A 24,308-nucleotide genomic window follows, 5' to 3' on the forward strand; every position below is an offset into this window, starting at 1 on the left:
CTGGTTTAATTGTCTACCCGCTTGCAGTGATATTTTGCATCAGAATATACAGTTATTTGGGTTCGGCACATTTGACTTCATAGAAGAGTTCTGGGCTGGATGCACTACAAGCTAAAATTATACTTATGGATTATGGGAGCAATATGAGACCATGCCCAACTAGTTATAGACTCTTTAAAAAACGGATGTAAAAGCTTTGCCTCATCAATTAATAAAGCGCAAGATAGTTACCCAATTAGTTAACGAAATATTGGACCGAAACGGAGTCATAGAGTCCTATGTGTTATGTTTAATGTACACAATGTAATCCTTAATTTACCTGCACGGATTCAACATGCTTTTACCTACCAGTATAGTGTTCTTCCGTTCTCTTGCAATGCTTCCATAAGTTCAGTTTACATTTCAGCAATATCTTTTATTTGAGCGTTCTGTTTAAATGTCAGAAACGGACCATGCATGCATGTCCAACTAGCGATACTTACTATTTTTGATATATGCCATGCAATTGTTATTCTAGCCATTATTCTGATAGAATATGCACCTACCTCTGTGGTGTTCCCTTCAGTTCCTCCCATTGGAGTCGGCAATGGTTCCATATAAGTTCAGCTTACTTTTCAACACTCAAAAATGGGGTGAAAGTTTGGCTTAGAAGCACGCAGAGCTTAAAGTCACGTAGTTCTATAGAAGTGTGGCTAGAAATGTTGTCAGTAGAAGGAGAGTAGGACTACATGCATTTTTCGCAGAGATATCCACATAATGCATAGGTCATCTCCAAGTTTTACTCATTCATTTTAATTTTCCCTCACAAAATGCAGTAGTGGAAATTCTTTTGTCTAACTTATGCTGGCATAGCAACTTCGGTCAATTGTTTTGTCCAGGTTAGTTCAGTTACTTGGTACCTTTTGTTCGTTAGCTGCTAACCTCTATCTCTTAGCCTTGTATACGTACGGTTTTTGGAAACTTTATAGAAAAATGTATATGCACTAGGGGCTACTGTAGAACTTCAATATAAATGCAATAGCGAAATGCAAGTTATTGTTACATATGGATTTCGTTCTAGTACTGTTGACCGAATGCACTTGCTTTTGCTCTTTACTGCCAAACATGGAATTGTTCTTCTTACAAAAGATAAATCTTAGTAAAAGAAAATAAGATGGGAGATAGAAATGTTGCTTTTGTGATACAGATGAGGCCGGTTGCACATTTATTTATTTCATGTCCTTTTGCTTGGAATGTTTGGCAAATTGTTCACTTGACCTGTAATATCCCTCCACCAACTAATATAACCAATATGTTTGGAATTGGCTTAATGGTATTGATGCAAAAAAATAAATCATATGCATAGGTGTTTACCCTTTATATTGGTCAATTTGGAATTGCAGCAATAGCATTGTTTTTAACAAGATATGGAGCCTCAACTTTTTTTTTTGCAGGTTATCCACTTTGATGTGCACTGGATACAACTATGGTGACTCTTTCTTCCGGACAACAACCGGACTGGATGCAACCGACTGCTAATGGTTGCTCAGAATTTCCTCAGCGATGCTCGTTGGCAACTTTCTATTAGGATCCTAGATGCATATGGCAATTTATGATATTACAATGGTAGATTTTTGTATAAACCCTATGTAACACTTGATATGTAAAATTTTATGAACTATGAATTATGCAATAAAAGGCTATCTACCAGTGCACAACTTTGCTCTGTTCATGACCGTCTCTACAATGTGTGAAGAATCTAGACTTTTTATGGAGATGTCTACGCGGTTGGAGTATACGGTGAGAGATACTTTTATCCAACATAGATGGCAGCGTGATCAACGGATTGGTCCTCCATTGCTATAGGCGTCTTTACAGTTTTGGTGTGGATTACTTGTATTGCACCTTTTTTTTTTCATTTCTCTCCTTTTTGCTGGACTTGTGTAGCTGTGTGCATCTAGTTATTTTTTCCGAAAAGATGTGCATCCTAGTTATACATATGTCAGGTGTAATGCTTAAATGTTTTAAGTAATAAAACACCCTTTATTAAGAAATGCAAGAAAAGGTTGTGTTTATTAACATGATGCAAATGTCGGGGTCACTCACAACCATACATGGAAATTTACAATTAATGCACCTTAACCTGGCGTTTGTCTGCCCGTGCCACTGGGCTTCTTGCGCCATGCCAGCCGAAGCACGACTACCATGCTGCTCCAACATACATTCATCCGATGTACATTGCTCCGACATATGCTCCATACGGTGCTCCATCACCACAGCAGCAGTAGCAGAAGCAATAGTAGCAGTAGTAGTCAGTAACGTTAAATGGTTGGATGCCAATGGGGATTTCGTCTACGGAGCTTGCAAGCGGCTTCTAAAGTATGGTGGCGGTAACATTGTTGTTTGTGGTGCTCCCGAGGAAGCAGCCAAAGAAGGGAGGCATCGCTGCGTTAGCCTCCTCTTCAATGAGGCTTGTCGATCTGGAAAAAATGGCTAGGCGGGAATTCGAGCTGCAAACTCTCCTCGGAGCTAGATCCTTAGCAGGGACTCACGATGGTCATAGCCCTCTTTGGCCATCTTCTCATAGCCAAAGGGAGGCCCTCATCAACCACACGATGGTGACCGTTCTTTCTCCGGGCAGGATGCCGATGCGAAGGATCTTCAACTACTCTGTTCGGGCGCTCCTGGGCTGCGTTACCCCAAGTGATTTGTGTACCCGGTGGCGGCAAAGCTGGCTCGGGCGTCGAGTGTGTCCCATCATTTTCCAAATTTGTTTCAGGGTTGTTGGTACAAAAGTGCTGGTCCTGGTGGTGATTTCTGTTGTATTGTGATCCAAATTCATATACTAAAGGTGGGTACGGATCGTTGGCACCGCCTATATATACATCTTGTAAGCCGCTGGCTAGGGTTTATCAGATTATAAGATAACCCACGGCGTTTGTAAATACTCCCCGGTATAGTGAAGTTTCTTGGTCGGCGCCCGTGGTTTTTCCCTTCTGTGTTGGAAGGGGTTTTCCACGTTAAATCTTGTGTCCCCTGCATGTGTTCTTGTTTCGTTCTTCGTTATTTGCTTGTCGCTTTTATAACAAGTGGTATCAGAGCCCGTGTTTAAATCTAGGGTTTTGCGACATGTCTTCTTTGAAGTTCGATCTACCGCAGCTGGATTATACCACGAGATTTTCTCTGTGGCAAGTGAAGATGAGGGCGATCCTTACCCAATCTTCTGATCTGGATGAAGCTCTTGATGGATTTGGCAAGAAATATGCCAAGACCTGGACCGACGAAGAAAAGAGGAAAGACCGTAAGGCGTTTTCTTTAATTCAGCTTCATCTATCCAACAATATCTTGCAGGAAGTGCTGTCTGAGAAATCCGCAGCGGCGATGTCGTTGAAACTGGAATCGATCTGCATGTCTAAAGATCTAACCAGTAAGATGCACATGCAGATGAAGTTGTTCCTGCACAAGCTGCAAGAAGGTGCGTCAATGATGAATCACCTATCGATCTTTAGAGAGATCGTTTCTGATTTTCTATCCATGGAGGTAAATTATGATGATGAGGATCTCGCTCTTATACTGTTAGTCTCGTTGCCTAATTCCTTTGCGAATTTTCAAGACACTTTGTTATACAGTCGTGATGAAATAACCCTTGCCGAAGTCTATGAGGCCCTCCAGCAGAGGGAAAAGATGAGATCTATGGTGCAGACAGAGGGTTCGTCATCTAAGGCAGAAGCAGTGCAGGTCCGAGGCAGGATCGAGAACAGAAACAACAACTACAACAACTATAACAGAGATAAGAGCAAGACCGACAGAGGTCGCTCAAAGTACAAGGGACGATATGGTAAGTTCTGCAAGTATTGTAAGAAAACTAGACACAATATTGATGATTGTTGGAAGTTGCAGAACAAAGAGAAAAGAAATGGTACTTACCAACCGAAAAACAAATCTGAGGGTGATGGTAATGCTGATGTTGTTTCCAGTGATAATTCTGATCGCGATTGCCTAGTTGTTTTTGCTGGTTGTGTTTATGGTAATGATGAGTGGATCCTTGATTCTGCATGTTCGTTTCATATTTGTTGTAACAAAGACTGGTTCAGTTCTTATGAGTTTGTGCAGAGTGGAGATGTTGTGCGTATGGGAGATAACAACCCACGTGAGATCGTGGGCATTGGTTCCGTTCAGATCAAGATGCATGATGGCATGACACGCACTCTGACAGATGTGAGACACATACCTGGCATGGCCAGAAATCTGATCTCTCTTAGTACCCTTGATGTTGACGGGTACAAACACTCCGGTTCTCGCGGAGTTCTGAAGGTATCAAAAGGTTCTCTCGTTCAAATGATTGGTGATATGAATTCTGCAAAGTTATATGTTCTTAGAGGTAGCACTTTGTCTGGTATTGCTGCTGTTGTTATTCCTGATGAACCTGGTAAAACTAATCTGTGGCATATGCGTCTTGGACATATGAGTGAACATGGCATGGCAGAATTGCACAGGAGAGACCTGCTAGATGGCTGCAATTTGAGTAAGTTTGAGTTCTGTGAGCACTGCATTTTTGGTAAGCATAAATGATTTAAATTCAATGCTTCCGTTCATACCACTAAAGGGATACTAGATTATGTGCATGCTGATGTGTGGGGACCTTCCCGCAAGACTTCTCTTGGTGGTGCAAATTACATGCTTACTATCATAGATGATTACTCCAGAAAAGTGTGGCCTTTCTTTCTGAAACATAAATCTGATGTGTTTGATGCTTTTAGAAAGTGGAAACTTATGGTAGAGAAGCAAACAAAAAAGAAAGTTAAATTGCTTCGTACTGACAATGGCACGGAGTTTTGTTCTACTGTTTTCAATGATTATTGCAACGACGAAGGCATTGTCAGGCACCACACCATCCCATATACTCCTCAACAGAATGGTGTGGCAGAGAGGATGAACAGAACCATCATCTCCAAGGCTCGCTGCATGTTGTCCAATGCTGGTATGCATAGACGTTTCTGGGCTGAAGCAGCCTCCACCGCCTGCTACTTGATAAACAGGTCACCTTGTATTCCGCTTGATAAGAAAACTCCTATTGAGGTATGGTCTGGTTCACCTACTGATTATTCACAGTTGAGAGTTTTCGGTTGCACCGCTTATGCTCATGTTGATAATGGAAAGCTAGAGCCTAGGGCTGTTAAGTGTGTGTTTCTTGGTTATGGTTCAGGAGTTAAGGCATACAAGTTATGGAATCCTGAAACTAAGAAAGTTTTGCATAGCAGGAATGTAGTCTTTAATGAGGCTGCCATGTTTTATAAGAGTTCATCTACAGATGTTACTGATGCTGTTGACTTTTCTGATAGTTCTGATGATGAGCAATAGAGGATTAGTGTGCAGGTGGAGCACGTGGAGGAGAAAGAAAATGATGTTGCTGAAAATGATAACACTGTTATTCATCACTCACCACCTGTTTTGCAGCAAACAAATGATTCCATTGCTGCTGATAGACCGAGGCGTAACAAAGGTCCACGTCCTCGTTTAATTGAAGAATGTAATCTTTTTCATCATGCTTTGAGTTGTGCTGAACAGGTGGAGCATGATACTGAACCTGCTACATATACTGAGGCTGTTGCATCTGTTGACTGCATGAAGTGGATTTCTGCTATGCAAGAGGAGATGCAGTCGCTTGACAAGAATGGCACATGGGATGTTGTGCCCTTGCCTAAATAAAAGAAGGATGTCCGCTGTAAGTGGATATTTAAAAGAAAGGAAGGATTGTCTCCTAATGAGCCTCCGAGGTTTAAGGCAAGGTTAGTAGCAAAAGGTTTCAGCCAAATTCCAGGTATTGACTATAATGATGTATTCTCTCCGGTTGTGAAGCATAGTTCCATTCGTGCATTCTTTGGTATTGTGGCTATGCATGATCTTGAGCTTGAGAAGTTAGTGTAGGATAACGTTGCATAGAAAACAAAAAAATTTCTACCGCGAACACGCAATCCAAGCAAGATGCAATCTAGAAGACGGTAGCAACGAGGGGGTATCGAGTCTCACCCTTGAAGAGATTCCAAAGCCTACAAGATGAGGCTCTTGTTGCTGCGGTAGACGTTCACTTGCCGCTTGCAAAAGCGCGTAGAAGATCTTGATCACGATCGGTTCCGGCGCCACGAACGGGCAGCACCTGCGTACTCGGTCACACGTTCGGTTGTTGATGAAGACGACGTCCACCTCCCCGTTCCAGCGGGCAGCGGAAGTAGTAGCTCCTCTTGAATCCGACAGCACGACGGCGTGGTGTCGGTGGCGGTGGAGAACTCCGGCGGAGCTTCGCTAAAGCTACGTGGGAGATATGGAGGAGAGGGGCGGCTAGGGTTTGGGAGGGGGTGGCCGGCCACTTCAAGGGGGGCGGCCAGCTTGTGGTCTTAGGGTGGCCGGCCCCCTCCCTTGGCCCCTCATTATATAGGTGGATCCCCAAGAGTTGGTCTCCAAGTCTTCTAATAAGACCCGAACCAAAAACCTTCCATAGGGAGGGGAAACCTAGCCAAGCTAGGACTCTCACCAAAGGTGGGAGTTCCACCTCCCATATGGGGGGGTGGCCGGCCCCCTAAGGGGAGTCCACTTGGGACTCCTCCCCCACTAGGGTTGGCCGGCCATGGAGGTGGAGTCCCATGTGGACTCCACCTTCCTTGGTGGTTTCTTCCGGACTTTTCTAGAACCTTCTAGAACCTTCCATAGAACCTTCCGCGACATTTTAATTCACATAAAATGACATCCTATATATGAATCTTATTCTCCGGACCATTCCGGAACTCCTCGTGATGTCCGGGATCTCATCCGGGACTCCGAACAAATATTCGAACTCCATTCCATATTCAAGTACTACCATTTCAACATCCAACTTTAAGTGTGTCACCCTACGGTTCGTGAACTATGTGGACATGGTTGAGTACTCACTCCGACCAATAACCAATAGCGGGATCTGGAGATCCATAATGGCTCCCACATATTCAACGATTAGTTTAGTGATCGAATGAACCCTTCACATACGATACCAATTCCCTTTGTCACGCGATATTTTACTTGTCCGAGGTTTGATCTTCGGTATCACTCTATACCTTGTTCAACCTCGTCTCCTGACAAGTACTCTTTACTCGTACTCGTGGTATGTGGTCTCTTATGAACTTATTCATATGCTTGCAAGACATTAGACGACATCCCACCGAGAGGGCCCAGAGTATATCTATCCGTCATCGGGATGGACAAATCCCACCGTTGATCCATATGCCTCAACTCATACTTTCCGGATACTTAATCCCACCTTTATAACCACCCATTTACGCAGTGGAGTTTGGTGTAATCAAAGTACCTTTCCGGTATAAGTGATTTACATGATCTCATGGTCATAAGGACTAGGTAACTATGTATCGAAAGCTTATAGCAAATAACTCAATGACGTGATCTTATGCTATGCTTAATTGGGTGTGTCCATTACATCATTCATACAATGATATAACCTTGTTATTAATAACATCCAATGTTCATGATTATGAAACTAATCATCCATTAATCAACAAGCTAGTTTAAGAGGTATACTAGGGACTTCTTTGTTGTCTACATATCACACATGTACTAATGTTTCGGTTAATACAATTATATCATGATATATAAACATTTATCATAAACACAAAGATATAAATAATAACCACTTTATTATTGCCTCTAGGGCATATCTCCTTCAGTCTCCCACTTGCACTAGAGTCAATAATCTAGTTTTACATTTGTAAAGATATAACAACTTGGCCTTCTGGTGCTTTATCATGTATTGCTCACGGGAGAGGTTTTAGTCAACGGATCTGACACGCTCAGAAACGTATGTATTTTGTAATTCATTTGCGTCTCAACGCATCACTCATTTCCAAATGAGTCGGTATTAAATATGTTTGGTCTTCTCGGTGGAACCTTAATTCCGCGGTCTGAAATATGTCACTAATATTGTCACACACAATATAGCTTCAAAGTTCTGACTCGTCGGAACTACACCAAGTTCTCAAAGAACCTCTTGACTTAACATCCTTTGTCATTGTCAAAACAATGACATACTCTGCCTTCTTTTGTAGAATCTGTCACAATATTTAGAACTCTTCTAAATCTAGCATAGACAACTTCTAGCTCATTGTGCTACCTTTTAAACAACACTTAGTCTAATTTGAGATTGAAATTATATTTTATATGTGACAAAACCAATATCGGTGTAACACCTTACAACGATTTGTTTGTCATTTCCTCATACAAAACTATATACATATATCCTTAGTTCTTCTCAAGTACTCAAGGATATTCTTACTGTCGTCCAATGATCATCATATGAATCATTCTGGTATATGCTCATAACACTTTATAGCACATGACATCTGATTGTGTACATATTATTCGTGATCTATAATCACTCATGTGTTTTTACTCATTGAGTGTCAGATACATTCAAGTCTTGTTAAAACTTAACATGACAAGAACATTTTCTTAATATTTATATATTGAACTACTTCAATATCCATTCTATGTACTTTGACTTAAACTTATTATGTGTTTCAATCTATCTTCATAGATCTTGACACTAAATATGTTTCAGTCCATATCCTTTCATTGAAATTAATTTCTCAATGAAACCTTTTAATCAAGTATATAATTACATCATTTATAACAAACTATATGTCACCTACATAAAGTATTATAAATATGTCTCAGCGCTCCCACTTAATTTCTTGCAAATACAAGCCTCTTCATCATCTCTTGATGAAATAAAAAAACTCTTTGACTATTTCATCTGGTGAAGATTCCAACTCCGTGATACTCACTTCATCCAATTGAAGTTTGTATACCTATCTAGTATTCTACGGACACGCAAAACTCTTGGTTGTATTTTGTATACACCTTTAATACATACTTCTGATAAGTAATGTATTTTGCCATCCTACTAGCATATCTCATAAAAGAAATATGTAGTGATTACTAGAATAATCCACATAGACTATAAGCATTGCTACGGAAGATCTAATCTTATCGTAGTCAACTCTTTGAACTTTGTCGTAAACAATTTTTCGACAAGTCGAGCTTCTTTAAGGATATTTCATCCAAGTCTATAGATCCATTTACTTTCAAAAAGTATTCATCTATTATGGATTTCATGGCGCATGGCCATTTTAACGGAGTCAGGGCCCATCATAACTTCTTTGTTTGTAGTTGGTTTATCATTATTCAAAATCAATCCTTTGTTCACAAATCATTTATTTGATCACAAAGTAAACCATACCTACAAGGTTCAATATGTACTTCGATCTCCATGGCTAAAACACTTTGTAGTCATGGGAGCCATGATCGTCGTGGCCGCTTCCGAAACAAATTCCGATGCTGCGCTACTCTGATCATTATGCTCGGGTTCATAAACCTTATCAAATTATATTGTCCTCCCACTCAAATACTTCACTAGAAACAATTTCTCGGAAATAAGAAACATTGACAAACACTTTTGTCTTTGTCTCGTGGGAAGAATTCCCAATTAAATCTCTGGGATAACCAACAAAGACATTCATCCGATTTTGGTTGTAAACTCTTAGACCAAAATTTAAAGAAAGACTATTAGGGTTTATACCCATACCACAACTCGTATGGTGTCATTTCAACGGATCATGATGATGCTCTATTCAGTGTAAAAGCGGTAGTCACTAAAGCATAATCCACAAAAATATAATGGCGTCATAATATTTTATCTCATCATTAATCCAACAAGGTTTGGATACATATCTCGGATACTATATCATCATTATGATACTCCAAGAAATGTGAGTTGTAGAACAATTTCATAACTCTCTTAGATGTTCGCTAAAACTCGTAATTCAAATATTTCTACCATGATCCAATCATAGATATTTGACTTTTCTATTACGATGATTTCCACTTCATGCTGAAATTTATTTGAATCCATTCAAATGTTTCAAACTTCTGAGACTATGTTTATGATAATTAGTTCATGTTTTAATCTAATTACTAATGAACTCCCACTTAATACAACATCCCTCATAGTTGTTAAGTGGTACACGATCCAAATCCACTACACCAAAACCGATCATCACGTGAGATGATGTAGCTTCAATGGTGAACATCAACATGTTGATCATATCATCCATATGACTCGTGTTCAACCTTTTGGTTTCCGTTGTCTCGAGGCCATGTCTGTACATGCTAGGCTCGTCAAGCAAACCCAAGTATTCCGCGTGTGCAACATGGCTTACACCCGTTGATTGTGAATCGTTGAATCTATCACATCCGATCATCACGAGATGCTTCGAAACGACGAACTGTTACAACGGTGCATACGAGGGGAGAACACTTTATTATCTTGATATTAATGTGAGGGATCATATTATAATGCTGCCGTCGCGATCTAAGCAAAATAAGATGCATAAAGGATTAACATCACATGTAGTTTATATGTGATATGATATGGCCCTTTTGTCTTTGTGCCTTCGATCTTCATCTCCAAAGCACGGACATGATCTCTATCATCAACGGGCATGATCTCCATCATCGTCGGCGTAGCGTCAAGGTTCATGGCGCCGTCTTCATGGTTGTTCACCTCATGTAGCAACTATTACAACTACTTTGAAATACTACTCAACATGAAATTTAAAGACAACCATAAGGCTCCTTCCGGTTGCCACAATACAATAATGATCATCTCATACATATTCATCATCACATTATGGCCATATCACATCACCAAACCCTGCAAAAACAAGTTAGACGTCTCTAATTTGGTTTACATATTTTACGTGGTTTAGGGTTTTCGAGAAAGATCTAATCTACCTACGAACATGAACCACAACGGTGATACTAATGTTGTCAGTAGAAGAGTAAATTGAATCTTCACTATAGTAGGAGAGACAGACACCCGCAAAGCCTCTTATGCAATACAAGTTGCATGTCGAACGAGGAACAAGTCTCATGAACGCGGTCATGTAAAGTTAGTCCGGGTCGCTTCATCCCACTATGCCACAAAGATGCAAAGTACTCAAACTAAAGATAACAAGAGCATCAACGCCTACAAAACCATTGTGTTCTACTCGTGCAACCATCTATGCATGGACACGGCTCTGATACCACTGTAGGATAACGTTGCATAGAAAACAAAAAAAATTCTACCGCGAACACGCAATCCAAGCCAAGATGCAATCTAGAAGACGGTAGCAACGAGGGGGTATCGAGTCTCACCCTTGAAGAGATTCCAAAGCCTACAAGATGAGGCTCTTGTTGCTGTGGTAGACGTTCACTTGCCGCTTGCAAAAGCGCGTAGAAGATCTTGATCACAATCGGTTCCGGCGCCACGAATGGGCAGCACCTCCGTACTCGGTCACACGTTCGGTTGTTGATGAAGACGACGTCCACCTCCCCGTTCCAGCGGGCAGCGGAAGTAGTAGATCCTCTTGAATCCGACAGCACGACGGCGTGGTGTCGGTGGCGGTAGAGAACTCCGGCGGAGCTTCGCTAAAGCTACGTGGGAGATATGGAGGAGAGGGGCGGCTAGGGTTTGGGAGGGGTGGCCGGCCACTTCAAGGGGGGCGGCCAGCTTGTGGTCTTAGGGTGGCCGGCCCCCTCCCTTGGCCCCTCATTATATAGGTGGATCCCCAAGAGTTGGTCTCCAAGTCTTCGAATAAGACCCGAACCAAAAACCTTCCATAGGGAGGGGAAACCTAGCCAAGCTAGGACTCCCACCAAAGGTGGGAGTTCCACCTCCTATATGGGGGGGTGGCCGGCCCCCTAAGGGGGAGTCCACTTGGGACTCCTCCCCCACTAGGGTTGGCCAGCCATGGAGGTGGAGTCCCATGTGGACTCCACCTTCCTTGGTGGTTTCTTCCGGAATTTTCTAGAACCTTCTAGAACCTTCCATAGAACCTTCCGCGACATTTTAATTCACATAAAATGACATCCTATATATGAATCTTATTCTCCGGACCATTCCGGAACTCCTCGTGATGTCCGGGATCTCATCCGGGACTCCGAACAAATATTTGAACTCCATTCCATATTCAAGTACTACCATTTCAACATCCAACTTTAAGTGTGTCACCCTACGGTTCGTGAACTATGTGGACATGGTTGAGTACTCACTCCGACCAATAACCAATAGCGGGATCCGGAGATCCATAATGGCTCCCACATATTCAACGATGACTTTAGTGATCGAATGAACCATTCACATACGATACCAATTCCCTTTGTCACGCGATATTTTACTTGTCCGAGGTTTGATCTTCGGTATCACTCTATACCTTGTTCAACCTCGTCTCCGACAAGTACTCTTTACTCATACTTGTGGTATGTGGTCTCTTATGAACTTATTCATATGCTTGCAAGACATTAGACGACATCCCACCGAGAGGGCCCAGAGTATATCTATCCGTCATCGGGATGGACAAATCCCACTGTTGATCCATATGCCTCAACTCATACTTTCCGGATACTTAATCACACCTTTATAACCACCCATTTACGCAGTGGAGTTTGGTGTAATCAAAGTACCTTTCCGAGTATAAGTGATTTACATGATCTCATGGTCATAAGGACTAGGTAACTATGTATCGAAAGCTTATAGCAAATAACTCAATGACGTGATCTTATGCTATGCTTAATTGGGTGTGTCCATTACATCATTCATACAATGATATAACCTTGTTATTAATAACATCCAATGTTCATGATTATGAAACTAATCATCCATTAATCAACAAGCTAGTTTAAGAGGTATACTAGGGACTTCTTTGTTGTCTACATATCACAAATGTACTAATGTTTCGGTTAATACAATTATAGCATGATATATAAACATTTATCATAAACACAAAGATATAAATAATAACCACTTTATTATTGCCTCTAGGGCATATCTCCTTCAGTTAGATGTGAAGACTGCTTTTCTGCATGGAGAGCTTGAGGAGGAGATATACATGGACCAGGCTGAAGGTTTTGTTGTGCCTGGTAAGGAGGATCTTGTTTGCAAGTTGAAGAGGTCTCTTTATGGTCTGAAACAGTCTCCAAGACAGTGATACAAAAGGTTTGATTCATTTATGCTTGCACATGAGTTTAAGAGATCTAAGTATGATAGTTGTGTTTATATCAAGTTTGTTAATGGATCACCAATATAATTGCTGTTATATGTTGATGATATGTTGATTGCTGCCAAGAGCAAGAAAGAGATCACTACTTTAAATTCACAGTTAAGTAGTGAGTTTGAGATGAAGGATCTTGGTGCTGCTAAGAAAATACTAGGTATGGAAATTACAAGAGACAGGAAATCTAGTGTGTTATTTCTTAGTCAGCAAAATTACATTCAGAAAGTTCTTCATCGTTTTAATATGCATGATGCAAAGTCTGTTAGTACACCAATTGCTTCTCACTTCAAATTGTCAGCATTGCAATGTCCTAGTACTCGATGAAGATATTTAGTACATGTCTCGAGTTCCATATTCTAGTGCTGTTGGTTCCTTGATGTATGCCATGGTTTGTTCTCGTCCTGATTTATCATATGCTATGAGTTTGGTCAGTCGATACCTGGCTGATCCTGGTAAAGAACATTGGAGAGTTGTTCAGTGGATTTTCAGGTACCTTCGTGGCATATCCAAATCTTGCTTGAAGTTTGGCAAGACCGGTGAGGGACTCGTAGGCTACGTGGATTCAGATTTTGCTGCCGATTTGGATAAGATAAGATCCCTCACAGGTTATGTGTTCACTGTTGGTGGATGTGCTGTAAGTTGGAAGGCAACGTTACAATCTGTTGTTGCCCAATGTACGACCGAAGCAGAATATATAGCAATTAATGAAGCTTGCAAAGAGTCTGTTTGGTTGAAAGGTTTGTAGCTGAGCTTTGTGGAGATGATTCTTGCATTAACTTGTTTTCTGACAGTCAAAGTGCAATATACCTTACTAAAGATCAAATGTTACATGAGAGGACAAAGCACATTGATATCAAGTACCATTATGTTCGCGACATTGTTGTTCAAGGTAAACTGAAGGTATGCAAGATAAGTACTCATGATAATCCTGCTGATATAATGACAAAGCATGTTCCTGTTTCCAAGTTTGAGCTTTGCTCGAGCTTGGTTGGTACAACTGTTTAGCCCAAGTGGCTGTTGGCGCCAGCAAGTGTTTTTCTTTGTTGTTCAGGAGATTGTTGAAATTCATGCTACAGGATAGAATTTGTCTCAAGGTGGAGTTTGTTGTATTGTGATCCAAATTCATATACTAAAGGTGGGTACGGATCATTGGCACCGCCTTTATATACATTTTGTAAGCCGCCGGCTAGGGTTTATCAGATTATACGATAACCCACGGCGTTTGTAAACACTCCCCGATATAGTGAAGTTTTGCTGGCTGGCGCCCGTGGTTTTTTCCCCTTCTGTGTTGGAAAGGGTTTTCCACGTTAAATCTTGTGTCCCCTGCATGTGTTCTTGTTTCGTTCTTCGTTATTTGCTTATCGCTTTTATAACAATTTCTATTAATTCCAGGACCTTTTGTACGATGAAACCTTTAATGCAGGGCCATTCAGAACCCTTTCGTATCCAAAAAAACAAAAAGAATTCCAGATAGTTGGAAACATTTAATGGCTATGAAATAGCATGCGCATCAGCATCGTCATTCAGATAATGCATGTCGGCTGCGAGACCGAAAAGTAGGACATGAAACATAGTCGGATGATCCAAGCGGAAGACGTCACAGAAGCGAAATACCGGCCAGTTCAGACAGTTGTGTTTTCTTCTACAGTTGGGCGGCAGCTGCGGGTTAATTTGTCTGCAGTGCTCGTTATTAGACCGTAGTCTCGTTTGGCGCCCGTGAATATTTGATCATCCAGAAGGCAGATGGGCATAATGGAGAATCAAAGTCATAAGGGTCATTACCAATGAATGACTGACAGTGGAAAGGGGTGCGAACACGTCAATCGGTGCGGGCAGAATTGAGTGGGCGTGCGACACAAGTCCCAGTCACAAATCACTTTATATCCTCCCTTCAGTCCACTACCGATCCCATCAGCTTCTAGTCGATCGGGACAAGCAGATGATGTACAGTACAGCACAGGCAGGCGCCTTTCTTTGATCAAGTCGTGTAGGATGGTGTCCCTTTTCTGAAGAAATGTGCATGATTGGCCTCGTCAGATTTTGTGTTCGGGGTCTAGGTCGTGGTCACCCGGCCTTTTGTACCATTGTGAATTTGTGACCATGGAAACGGGGGAGAGAATGCACACCATGGAAAACTAGCGACATGAACTGCTCGTTAGAAAGGAAGACAAGTCATTATCTAATCGAAAAGAAAAAAAGGTACTAACACAAGTGGCTTCACCCATGTTGTAAGACTGTAAAGTAACGTTGTTTTGCATGCTGCCGCTACCAAAGTTTGAGCATTTCTAATCTTCGTTATTCGGCAGCACAAGTGTGAGCGGTGGCATGTTGAGATGGTGGTCCCGAAACATGATGTTGGTCATCCGCTGGGTGTCGCGAAGCAGCTGGATGTCGAGGGGGTGACCTAAAATGCTGACAGTGTTGATGTCTTGACCTCGTGTCGTGTGGACGGCGAGGTTGCCTTTGATGTTGGTCGCCAGTGTCGTTTTGGTGCAGCTCCTCGTAGCATCGGCTTCTTCATATACGTTAGATCGTTCCATTTTTGCTCCTTCTATAGCACTCACAATGGTTTCTCTCTGGCGGGGGTGAAATGTTGTCCGGTCTTGACAGAGTGATGTTTCGGGTTGTTCTCGGATCTTAAGTGGGCTTGTTCCTCTGGCGAGTGTGGGCGTGCCCATTGGTGTTGGCGCTGTTGTGTAGTTTCGTCATGTTTTCTGCTAATTAACTAGACACCTCCTTTTTTAATGGATAAGGCACTCTGCTTTAAAAAATTATTCAGCAACAACAAATATGCATGGAATTGCATCAGCCATGAGACATTTGAATCAACTCATTAACACAACAAGCTAACTAGTTTCGTCAGATATCTTTTGTCAGGTTTGACCGTTCCATACTTTTCTAGCAATCTCATCAACATAGAAAGAATTACAAACGGGCTAAATGGGATATTATTTGCACGTTAAAAGAAAAATAAATGGCTCCTTAGGATTGGCTTTTTAAGTAATTCACGTAGGATGGTACTTGGATTCAGTACTTTGTATTGTATGGACGGTAAACCTTTAACCGTATCAAGGTTAAAAGATCTCGAGTTTAAGACCACACCAACGCAGTATTAAAAAAATGCAGCTTACACCAAGCTCGTGTCTAAGGATTAAAATAGCCTAAATATATTGTCTAGGCAAACTTTTCTGTCAAGTTAGATAGTGCATCAATTCAATATATCAAATGTTTTTAGTAGGTGTAGCATTTCACATTTTTTTATTTGACCAATTTTTCTTTAGACGGTGATCTTGTAATTAATTATTTCAACCCGCAAAAAAGTAATTATTATTTTCTCTTAGTGAGAGCATTCCTTACAAAAGAATACAAGTGGATCGTTAAATAATTTGATTTTCCACCCGTAACTTTACAACCAAGAAGTCAATCGTAATCCCATCATAGTTGCAGTGGTATTTCATTTTTCATTTCTAGTTCAAATTTTAAAACGAATTTAAAACAAGAAATCATAAAATGAACTATGAGTGAAATTTTGGTGGGATCCGTTTGCAATCTCTACCCACAGCCCGGCATAGCGGCACCCCGCTCCACGATCGCGAAAGTTGCCATGGACTTTCACCATTCTGTAGCATTTTCTAATGTCCCCGACACGCCATTTCTGACTCCTCCCGGCGAGGTCGCCATAAGTCATGCAGCAGAGGCCAAGCTTCCCTCCGAACAAGAACAAGAAGCGAGACCTCCCTTGCAGTCGCAGTCCATATGACCCAGAAGAGAGACTTTTTCTTTTCTAGATTGCTCATAAGAGCGGCCCATCCCCCGTCAACTGAAAACCCCAGTCCCCATAGACACGCGCGAGGAACAGCTCGTCCAAGGCTATATAAGGCACAATAAAGAGTCAGGACAAGACAACGCTGCAGCAGTGACACTTTGAAATCCTGAATGAAGCAAGAAGATCGAGCGGCAAATATACTGGGAGAGGATCGATCTTCGTTCGTCTTCAGGACAGGGGAACGAGGCGCTGCATCTGTCAGGTTTGCGCTAAGCTTAGTTTTCTTTCGACTCGATCGACACCGAATATTTGAGATCGAGTTTGTCTTAAGATTCTTAGCTGCCAGAGCCCCGGATTCTTTCATAAACAATGATTGTCGGTTCCTTTAACCCTGTCGACTGCTCCGTGTTTTCGTTTATGCAAATTCTGCGAGTCGCCATCAGAGAGTCACACTCTGCAAAGCAGGACACGCAGTAGTTTTATAAAGGACAGGTAAAGTACGAGTAGTTGATCAAGTGTGGTGGTAGAACCGTAGAAATCGTATTAGGAACTGAACTGCCATTATGATTCAGGAGTTAGCCAGGTGAACTTTTCTGAAACTGCAACTTCTTTGAGCAAATTCATGCTCCATGTTTGGAGCAGCAAGTGGCAATGGCCACCATCCATGTGCTTGTGTGCGATCTCTTTAGCATAGTGCAGAGCTGGGTGCTTCGGCTGTTGGATCTAGCTTTTGCATGTTCTTTTCTCTCCACATTCTTTAAGGGTTTACAGAGAATGTTGGCGACGGAACGGCACCATACTGATAGTGATGCCCAGCATGGTTTGCCAAACACAAAGCACTAGTAAATTCAGCCGCCTCGTACCGATGAAATTACCTGCGCAGGACAATCACAAAGTGTCACATGGCTGACACCGAAATGTCTTTACCTTTTTGTTGCATATTGTTATGTTTGGTTTGATACTCGTTGAGACTACGATATTTTCAAAGGGTAAAAACAGAGACTGGTGGAAGTACTACGTAATTTTCACACTACAACCGAAGAATGGACAACAGATATGTTGCTGAGGTGACTAAGATTTTCAAATTTTCAGACAACTTAGAACTAGCAAAGTTCGAACTAAAAGGATTAGCTTGGCAATATCTGAAATTTGAACTCCTTGATGGCAAGGTGTTGCACGGTGGGTTTCCTACCATTGCCCCAACTCGCTTCTTGTTCCCTCGCCCCTTTCTTTGTTTTTTTTTTTTTGAGAAACACAGTACAAACGCAGGCGCTCACATACACGCGCGTACACTCACCCCTATGAACGCACACACGCACACCCTACCCCTATGAGCACCTCCGGAAGACCGAGCCGGCGGATTGGATCTTGAAATTGACGAAGTCACCACAAGCGCCTCGCTGTCGACGGGAACGTCGCCTCCCACTGAAAGAATATTCCGCCTTTATGAGACACACAGATGTCAAACGTGGGGTTTGAACTCTGGTGGGCTGGGAGTACAACCACCCTCCTAACCACCCAACCTGAGATTGGTTCTCGCCCCTTTTCTTTGTTTGTTATAGTGTGTAAGAAAGACTGGTTATTTCCGTTATTGCAATGGAAAGGGGTTGAAGCCGATTGGAAAAAAGAAGAAGCAAAATTCAAACTAAAAAGATTAGCTTGAAAATATCTGAAATTTGACATTGCAACAAAGATGACAAGGTTGGGAGACACGCGGCTGCTTCTTCACGCATTAACTAGGTGTCTAGGTCCCGTCATCGCTATGTAGTAGAGCATATTTCTGTCGCTCCTTACAGTGAAACGCTAGATTCAAAAAAGTTGAACAACATTGGTGCCAGTATTCAACGTGCCACGATTCACAGTGATCCTATAGACAGCGATTAAGATTTAGTGCACCAAACAGCATCAAATATTGTAGGACTAGCCAGTAGCAATGTAGCATCTAAGACTCTCAGGCTAGCTATAGTGGTAGTACCTTAGCTAGTATTATGTACATTGGTCCCACAAAAATGCTAATGTGGTAGCTAATTAAGGAGGATAGATGAGTTTAGAGTATCATAGATGGATACTGTATCATAGCGCATATCATGAGAAAAGTTAATGCCAAACAAATCTTGTACATTAATTTGCATTGTGATTCTAAATAGCAATAAATATAGCATAACTATGATACTACCTCCTCCGTCTCGGTTTAACAGACACGCACGCAGTTCAAGACAAACTTTGACCATTGATTTGGTCAACAAAATATAACTTTTATATCTACAAAATCTATATCATTATATTCATATGCAAAAAAGTTTTTCATTGATATAATTTTTGTGACATATATTTTATATTTTATTGACTAACATAATGTTCAAAACAATTTATTAAACTGCGTGCGCCTGTTAATCTGAGATGGAGGGAGCACTCCATAATAACACCCACTATAGGAATAGTATCGTACACAAGTATCACTATAGGCAGCCTCAGTAAGTGGTTGTATATTCCTTACAAGATCGAGTCGTAGTAAATGTCCACTTGTGGTCTCGATCTTGAAGAATGGTACAGATGAAATGCGTGGCGCCAGAATCAGTACATGGATCATTTAATTTGGTAGGGCATGTCATGTTTGACCGTTTGGCCGGAACAGTGTGTTCAGGGGCTCATCAGTTTCTCAGTCGGCTGACAAATACCAATACCGAACTAGAGGTGATTGCCAGTCGGCTCATCAGTTTCTGGTTGTGCTGCAGCCAGTTGACAAATTTTTACACATAGGACTTTGTTTGGTCGTGGCATGTGTGCTGATGCTTGGGCGTGTACAACTCTGAAACTCTTGCAGGTGCAGACTAATCGGACCACGAACATACGACGTGTTTCTCTGATTCTGAAGTAGCGAAGTGGCACTAACGGGGGAAGGAGCTGGGCAGAGATGGATCCGCCGGACGACGGGAGTCACGGCAGCAGAGAGAGGCACGAGATCGTCGTCGACGCGCCGCCGGAGCCGACGCGGCTGATGGACTTCATCCCCATCTACATTCCGACGGTGGAGAAGGGCGCGCTGAGCAAGCGCGTGCGCAAGAGGCGGTTCCTGGACTTCCTCCGCGCACGCCCGTCCAAGGACTGGTTCCTCCGGTCAACCTTCGTGGGCCGCCTCCGCCACAGGAACCAGATCACGTCCAGGGAAGAAGAAGAAGACCATGACGACTCCGACGAGAACTATGGCGAGTGCCGGCTGCGGAGGCGGGGCCGGTTCCGCGTGCCGTTCGTGCGGAAGATCAAGTGGGGCAAGCTGTGGTCCTCCGCGGCGAGGTGGTGCAAGCGGCCGGCCAACTTCGCGATGATCATCTGGCTGGCCTTCGTGGCCTCGGGGCTGCTGCTGCTGTTCCTGCTCATGACGGGGATGCTCGACGGCGCCATCCCGCAGGACACCCGGCGCAAGGACTGGACGGAGGTGATCAACCAGATCCTCAACGCGCTCTTCACCATCATGTGCCTCTACCAGCACCCCACCATCTTCCACCACCTCGTCCTGCTCCTCCGGTGGCGCCCCGACGGCGACCGCGACGAGGTACGGAAGGTGTACTGCAAGGATGGCGCCCCGGCCGAGCCGCACGACCGCGCGCACATGCTGGTGGTGGTGGCGCTGCTGCACATCACCTGCCTGGCCCAGTACTTCTGCTGCGCTCTCTTCTGGAGCTACTCGCGCACCGACCGGCCGGACTGGCCGCTCAACATCGGCTACGGCGTCGGCACCACGTTCCCCGTCATTGCCGTCATCTACATGGCGTACAGCCCGCTGGGTCGCAAGCAGCATGACACGGAGTCGTCCTCGGCCGAAGAGGCGCACGGTCACAACGGTGACGTGGAGATCAGGGTATACAACCGGTCCGTGGTGGTGGGCAGCCCGGAGTGGAGCGGCGGGGCGTTCGACTGCTGCGACGACGTGACGGTGTGCGCGCTGTCGGCGACGTGCACGTTCTGCGTCTTCGGCTGGAACATGGAGCGCCTCGGGTTCGGCAACATGTGCGTGCACACCTTCACCTTCATCCTGCTCTGCATCGCGCCCTTCCTCGTCTTCAGCGCCACGGCGCTCAACATCCACGACCACGACATCCGCCTCATCGTCGCGGTCGCGGGCGTGCTCCTGGGCTTCTTCGGCTTCCTCTACGGCGGCTACTGGCGGATGCAGATGAGGAAGCGGTACAAGCTGCCGGCGAGCGGCGACCGCGGGCATGTCTGGGCCGCGGTGGGCGACTGCGCCAAGTGGCTCTTCTGCTGGAGCTGCGCGCTGGCGCAGGAGGTGCGCACGGCCAACTTCTACGACGTCGATGACGATCGGTTTGTCGTCCACAGCGCGCGCAACGAGGATGGCCGCGCCGTGCTGATGCCGCTGCCACGGGAGGCGTCGGCGACCTACTTCCGGAGCATTTCGTGCCCGCCCAAGATTGACGCGATGGTGGCAATGAGTGACGGCGGCATGAGCTCGCCGGTTGTGCAGATGGGCGACATTGCCATGGAGAGGTCGGCCACGTACAACGGCTACGGCGCCAATCTTGATCGCCAACATGCCATGAGGCCGCCTCTGCCTACGCTGATACAAATGGACAGGGAAGAGTGTAGTTCCAACTAGTTTAGTTCATGAGTCTTTGGTGATTATGTGTATGTTCGTAAAGAATGGTGTGATTTTTTTTCAACCGCAGCAGGACCACTCTTTAGTTTCTGCGTCTCAAATTAGGTTGCATATACTTTTATACTAGTTAAAGTCACTTAAAGTCAAACCTATTTTAATGGATAGCCCTGAGAATTCTTCGCACGATAGGATTAGGAACCTCCAATCCTCCGGATTCCTAACCGTATGATCTCATCGAGACAAGTTGGATTGGACAGCGAACACCCTCCCGCAACCTCTCGCCGATGAACGGAAAAGAACTCCTCCCATCCGCACGCTCCTCTCGAAACTCCACCCACAAACCATGGCGGCTCTCAGTAGCGCTGCCCCTCTGCCCCTGCCTACATCCGCGAGCAGCACTGGTGCCCCGCGAGGCTTACTTCGGCTTGTAGCTCCGGCAAGCCGCTTGCAGCACTGGCTTTCTCCTTGGAAACATCAGCACCCTCTGATTGCAGCACCGTCGCCCCACGCCGACTTCCACTCGCACCACCGTCAGTTACGGTTGGCAGCAGTGGCTGGTAGCATCGGGCATCCACGCAGGTACCACCAGGTCTAGAAATGGCGCTGCCTCCAACTGGCAGCAGTTCTACCGTGCCCTGTCAGCATCGCTCTTCCATGTTGGAAGCATCGCCGTCGTGCCCTCGCAGAAGCACCGCCATTGCTGGCAGCAGCGGTAGCAACGCCAGCAACTGCCGGCAGCAGCATCGTTGTTCCCTGGTAGCAGCGCAAACAGCCTCTTGTAGGCGCGCCACCCATCCTGGCGGCTTCACCATCGCCACCCCTGAGCTCTCAATACCCACACTTATAATTACTATATTGTAAATTACATTCCAAGATGCATATTATGAAAATACATTTCAGTATGCATCTAGTCATATTAATTTGGCGTTGCAAATATTTTTTCTTTATGGAATTGGTCAAACTTAAGAAAAATAACTTTGGATAAATCATATTATAATATACTTATTTGTGGATGGAGTATATTTTATTTGATATCTAAGTTAAATTGTTCCCTAGCAAGGAAATCAACTAAGGGATAAATACGTGCTTATAAAGTCATCATTTTTGCTTTTTTAGACCACACCGGTGCGCCCAATAATGTGTCGGCACCATTCGAAACCCAGTACAATCGTTGCCAACCCCGTGACGGCCTCTTTGCGCGGGACACCGAATGGGCGCGTCGGTGCCTCGTGCCACATCGTACGGAAGCCCTCGGGCCTGCTTGGGAGCCGCTGAATGAGCGGTTAAACACGGGTCGACGGACTACGGCGTCTTCACTTCCGAGGGTGCTGGAGATTAATGGCGCCACCACCCACCTACCGTTGCCTATCACCGAGGACCCTTTCGGCCCAAAGAGGCTCCCGGAGAAGTTTGCGCAATTTCTTGCCGGCCGGTAGCGGGCCAGGGTTCACCAGCTGCGGCTTTTTCCATTGGCCTATAGAGGTCCTATTCGACGGGCAAGGTCAAATGTTCCTCCACACCGGCTCGGAGAGGTTCGCCCAACTTTAAGTACGAAGGCGACAGCGAGGTAGCTCAGGGTGAAGGTGTTCGACGCCACATGCTGCCGCATGCACTACCACAATAACAGCACCGACGATGGTGGGGATAGCAAAGTTTAGGTTTTTGAATGTTCTTCCTTTGTAGCGAAGATGGTGAGGGCCAGCGAAGATGGTGAGGGCCAACAGAAGCCTTTACTATAGGTTTCTAGATGTTCTTCCTTTGCAGCAAAGATGGGGGGGGGGGGGCAGAAGCCTCTAGTATAGGTTTCTAGACGTTCTTTCTTCGTAGCGAAGAAGGCTAGGGCCAACATGAGTCTAAGTGTAGGTTTCTGGATGTTCTTCCTTCACAACGAAGGTGAGGGCGAGCATGCGCCTCTAGTGTAGGTTTCTGGATGTTTTTCGTTCACAGTGAAGAAAGAGAGGGCAGCATAAGCCTCTAGTGTTTTAATTTGAATGAAGTATAAATTGAATTTCGTAGTTTAGTTACATTTTCTTGTTCAAAGTTTTTTTTAGGGTTCTTATCAGGGTCGGCGGTATGTGCAACCTGTCGGCGCACCTGCCGGCGCCTATTTAGGACGCGCCTGTGAAGATGCTCTTAGACTAGTCATAGTGGGTAGTATTTATACATATAAACTGATATTATCTCTATAACGCATTGTATCATGTAGGAGTATCATATCCTCATTATGTTTATTGATTTGTAGAATCTCAATGCAAAAGACAATGTACAAGATTTATCTGAAAATAATTTATGTTGTAATGTGTCATTATCTACATATGTTACTCCAATATTCTCTCTTCTTTAATTAGCTGCCGCATCAGCTTTTTAGTGGGGCCATGTTGCATGATACCACCTAATATACTACCACTATGACTAGCCTTATCTCTAGCTTAAAACTATGTCACCGGCTCTAGAATTACGGAGAGAAATAATTTCTCTCCCAATGTCTACAAAAAAATCCATCCTTCTAAGAAGTTTATATTAGACAGGCTGATTAACAATGTCTACAAAAATACGATTAATATAGCGTACCTCTCAACTCAAGCATGCTTTAAGAGTTTCAAGACTACTGATGCAGTGGTACCGAACAGCCTTCTGGATTGCTGATTACTTGTTAACTGTGGAATTCTTCCCAACAATCCAAGATTCTTATTTGAAATTGGAGGGGATCTTTCAGCCACTGATCTATTCCAATTTTCCTCGGTCTCTTGAATGGTTTGCAACTTTATCATGGGAGACATATCCTGCAGCTGGGATAACACTGATTTCC

The 24,308-nt window shown here is 43.9% G+C and overlaps 1 protein-coding gene across 1 annotated transcript; it reads left to right on the forward strand.

The window, feature by feature from the left end:
- Positions 1–19,840: 19,840 nt before the first annotated feature.
- LOC124695381 lies at positions 19,841–21,531 on the forward strand (the record flags this gene model as incomplete). Its single annotated transcript, XM_047228234.1, has 1 exon — positions 19,841–21,531. A coding segment is annotated over one exon (1,659 nt), but the record flags the coding sequence as incomplete, so codon positions are not given.
- Between the last annotated feature and the right edge of the window lie 2,777 nt (positions 21,532–24,308).

Source organism: Lolium rigidum, chromosome 3 (genome assembly GCF_022539505.1).
Source record: "Lolium rigidum isolate FL_2022 chromosome 3, APGP_CSIRO_Lrig_0.1, whole genome shotgun sequence".
Taxonomy (NCBI): Eukaryota; Viridiplantae; Streptophyta; class Magnoliopsida; order Poales; family Poaceae; genus Lolium; species Lolium rigidum.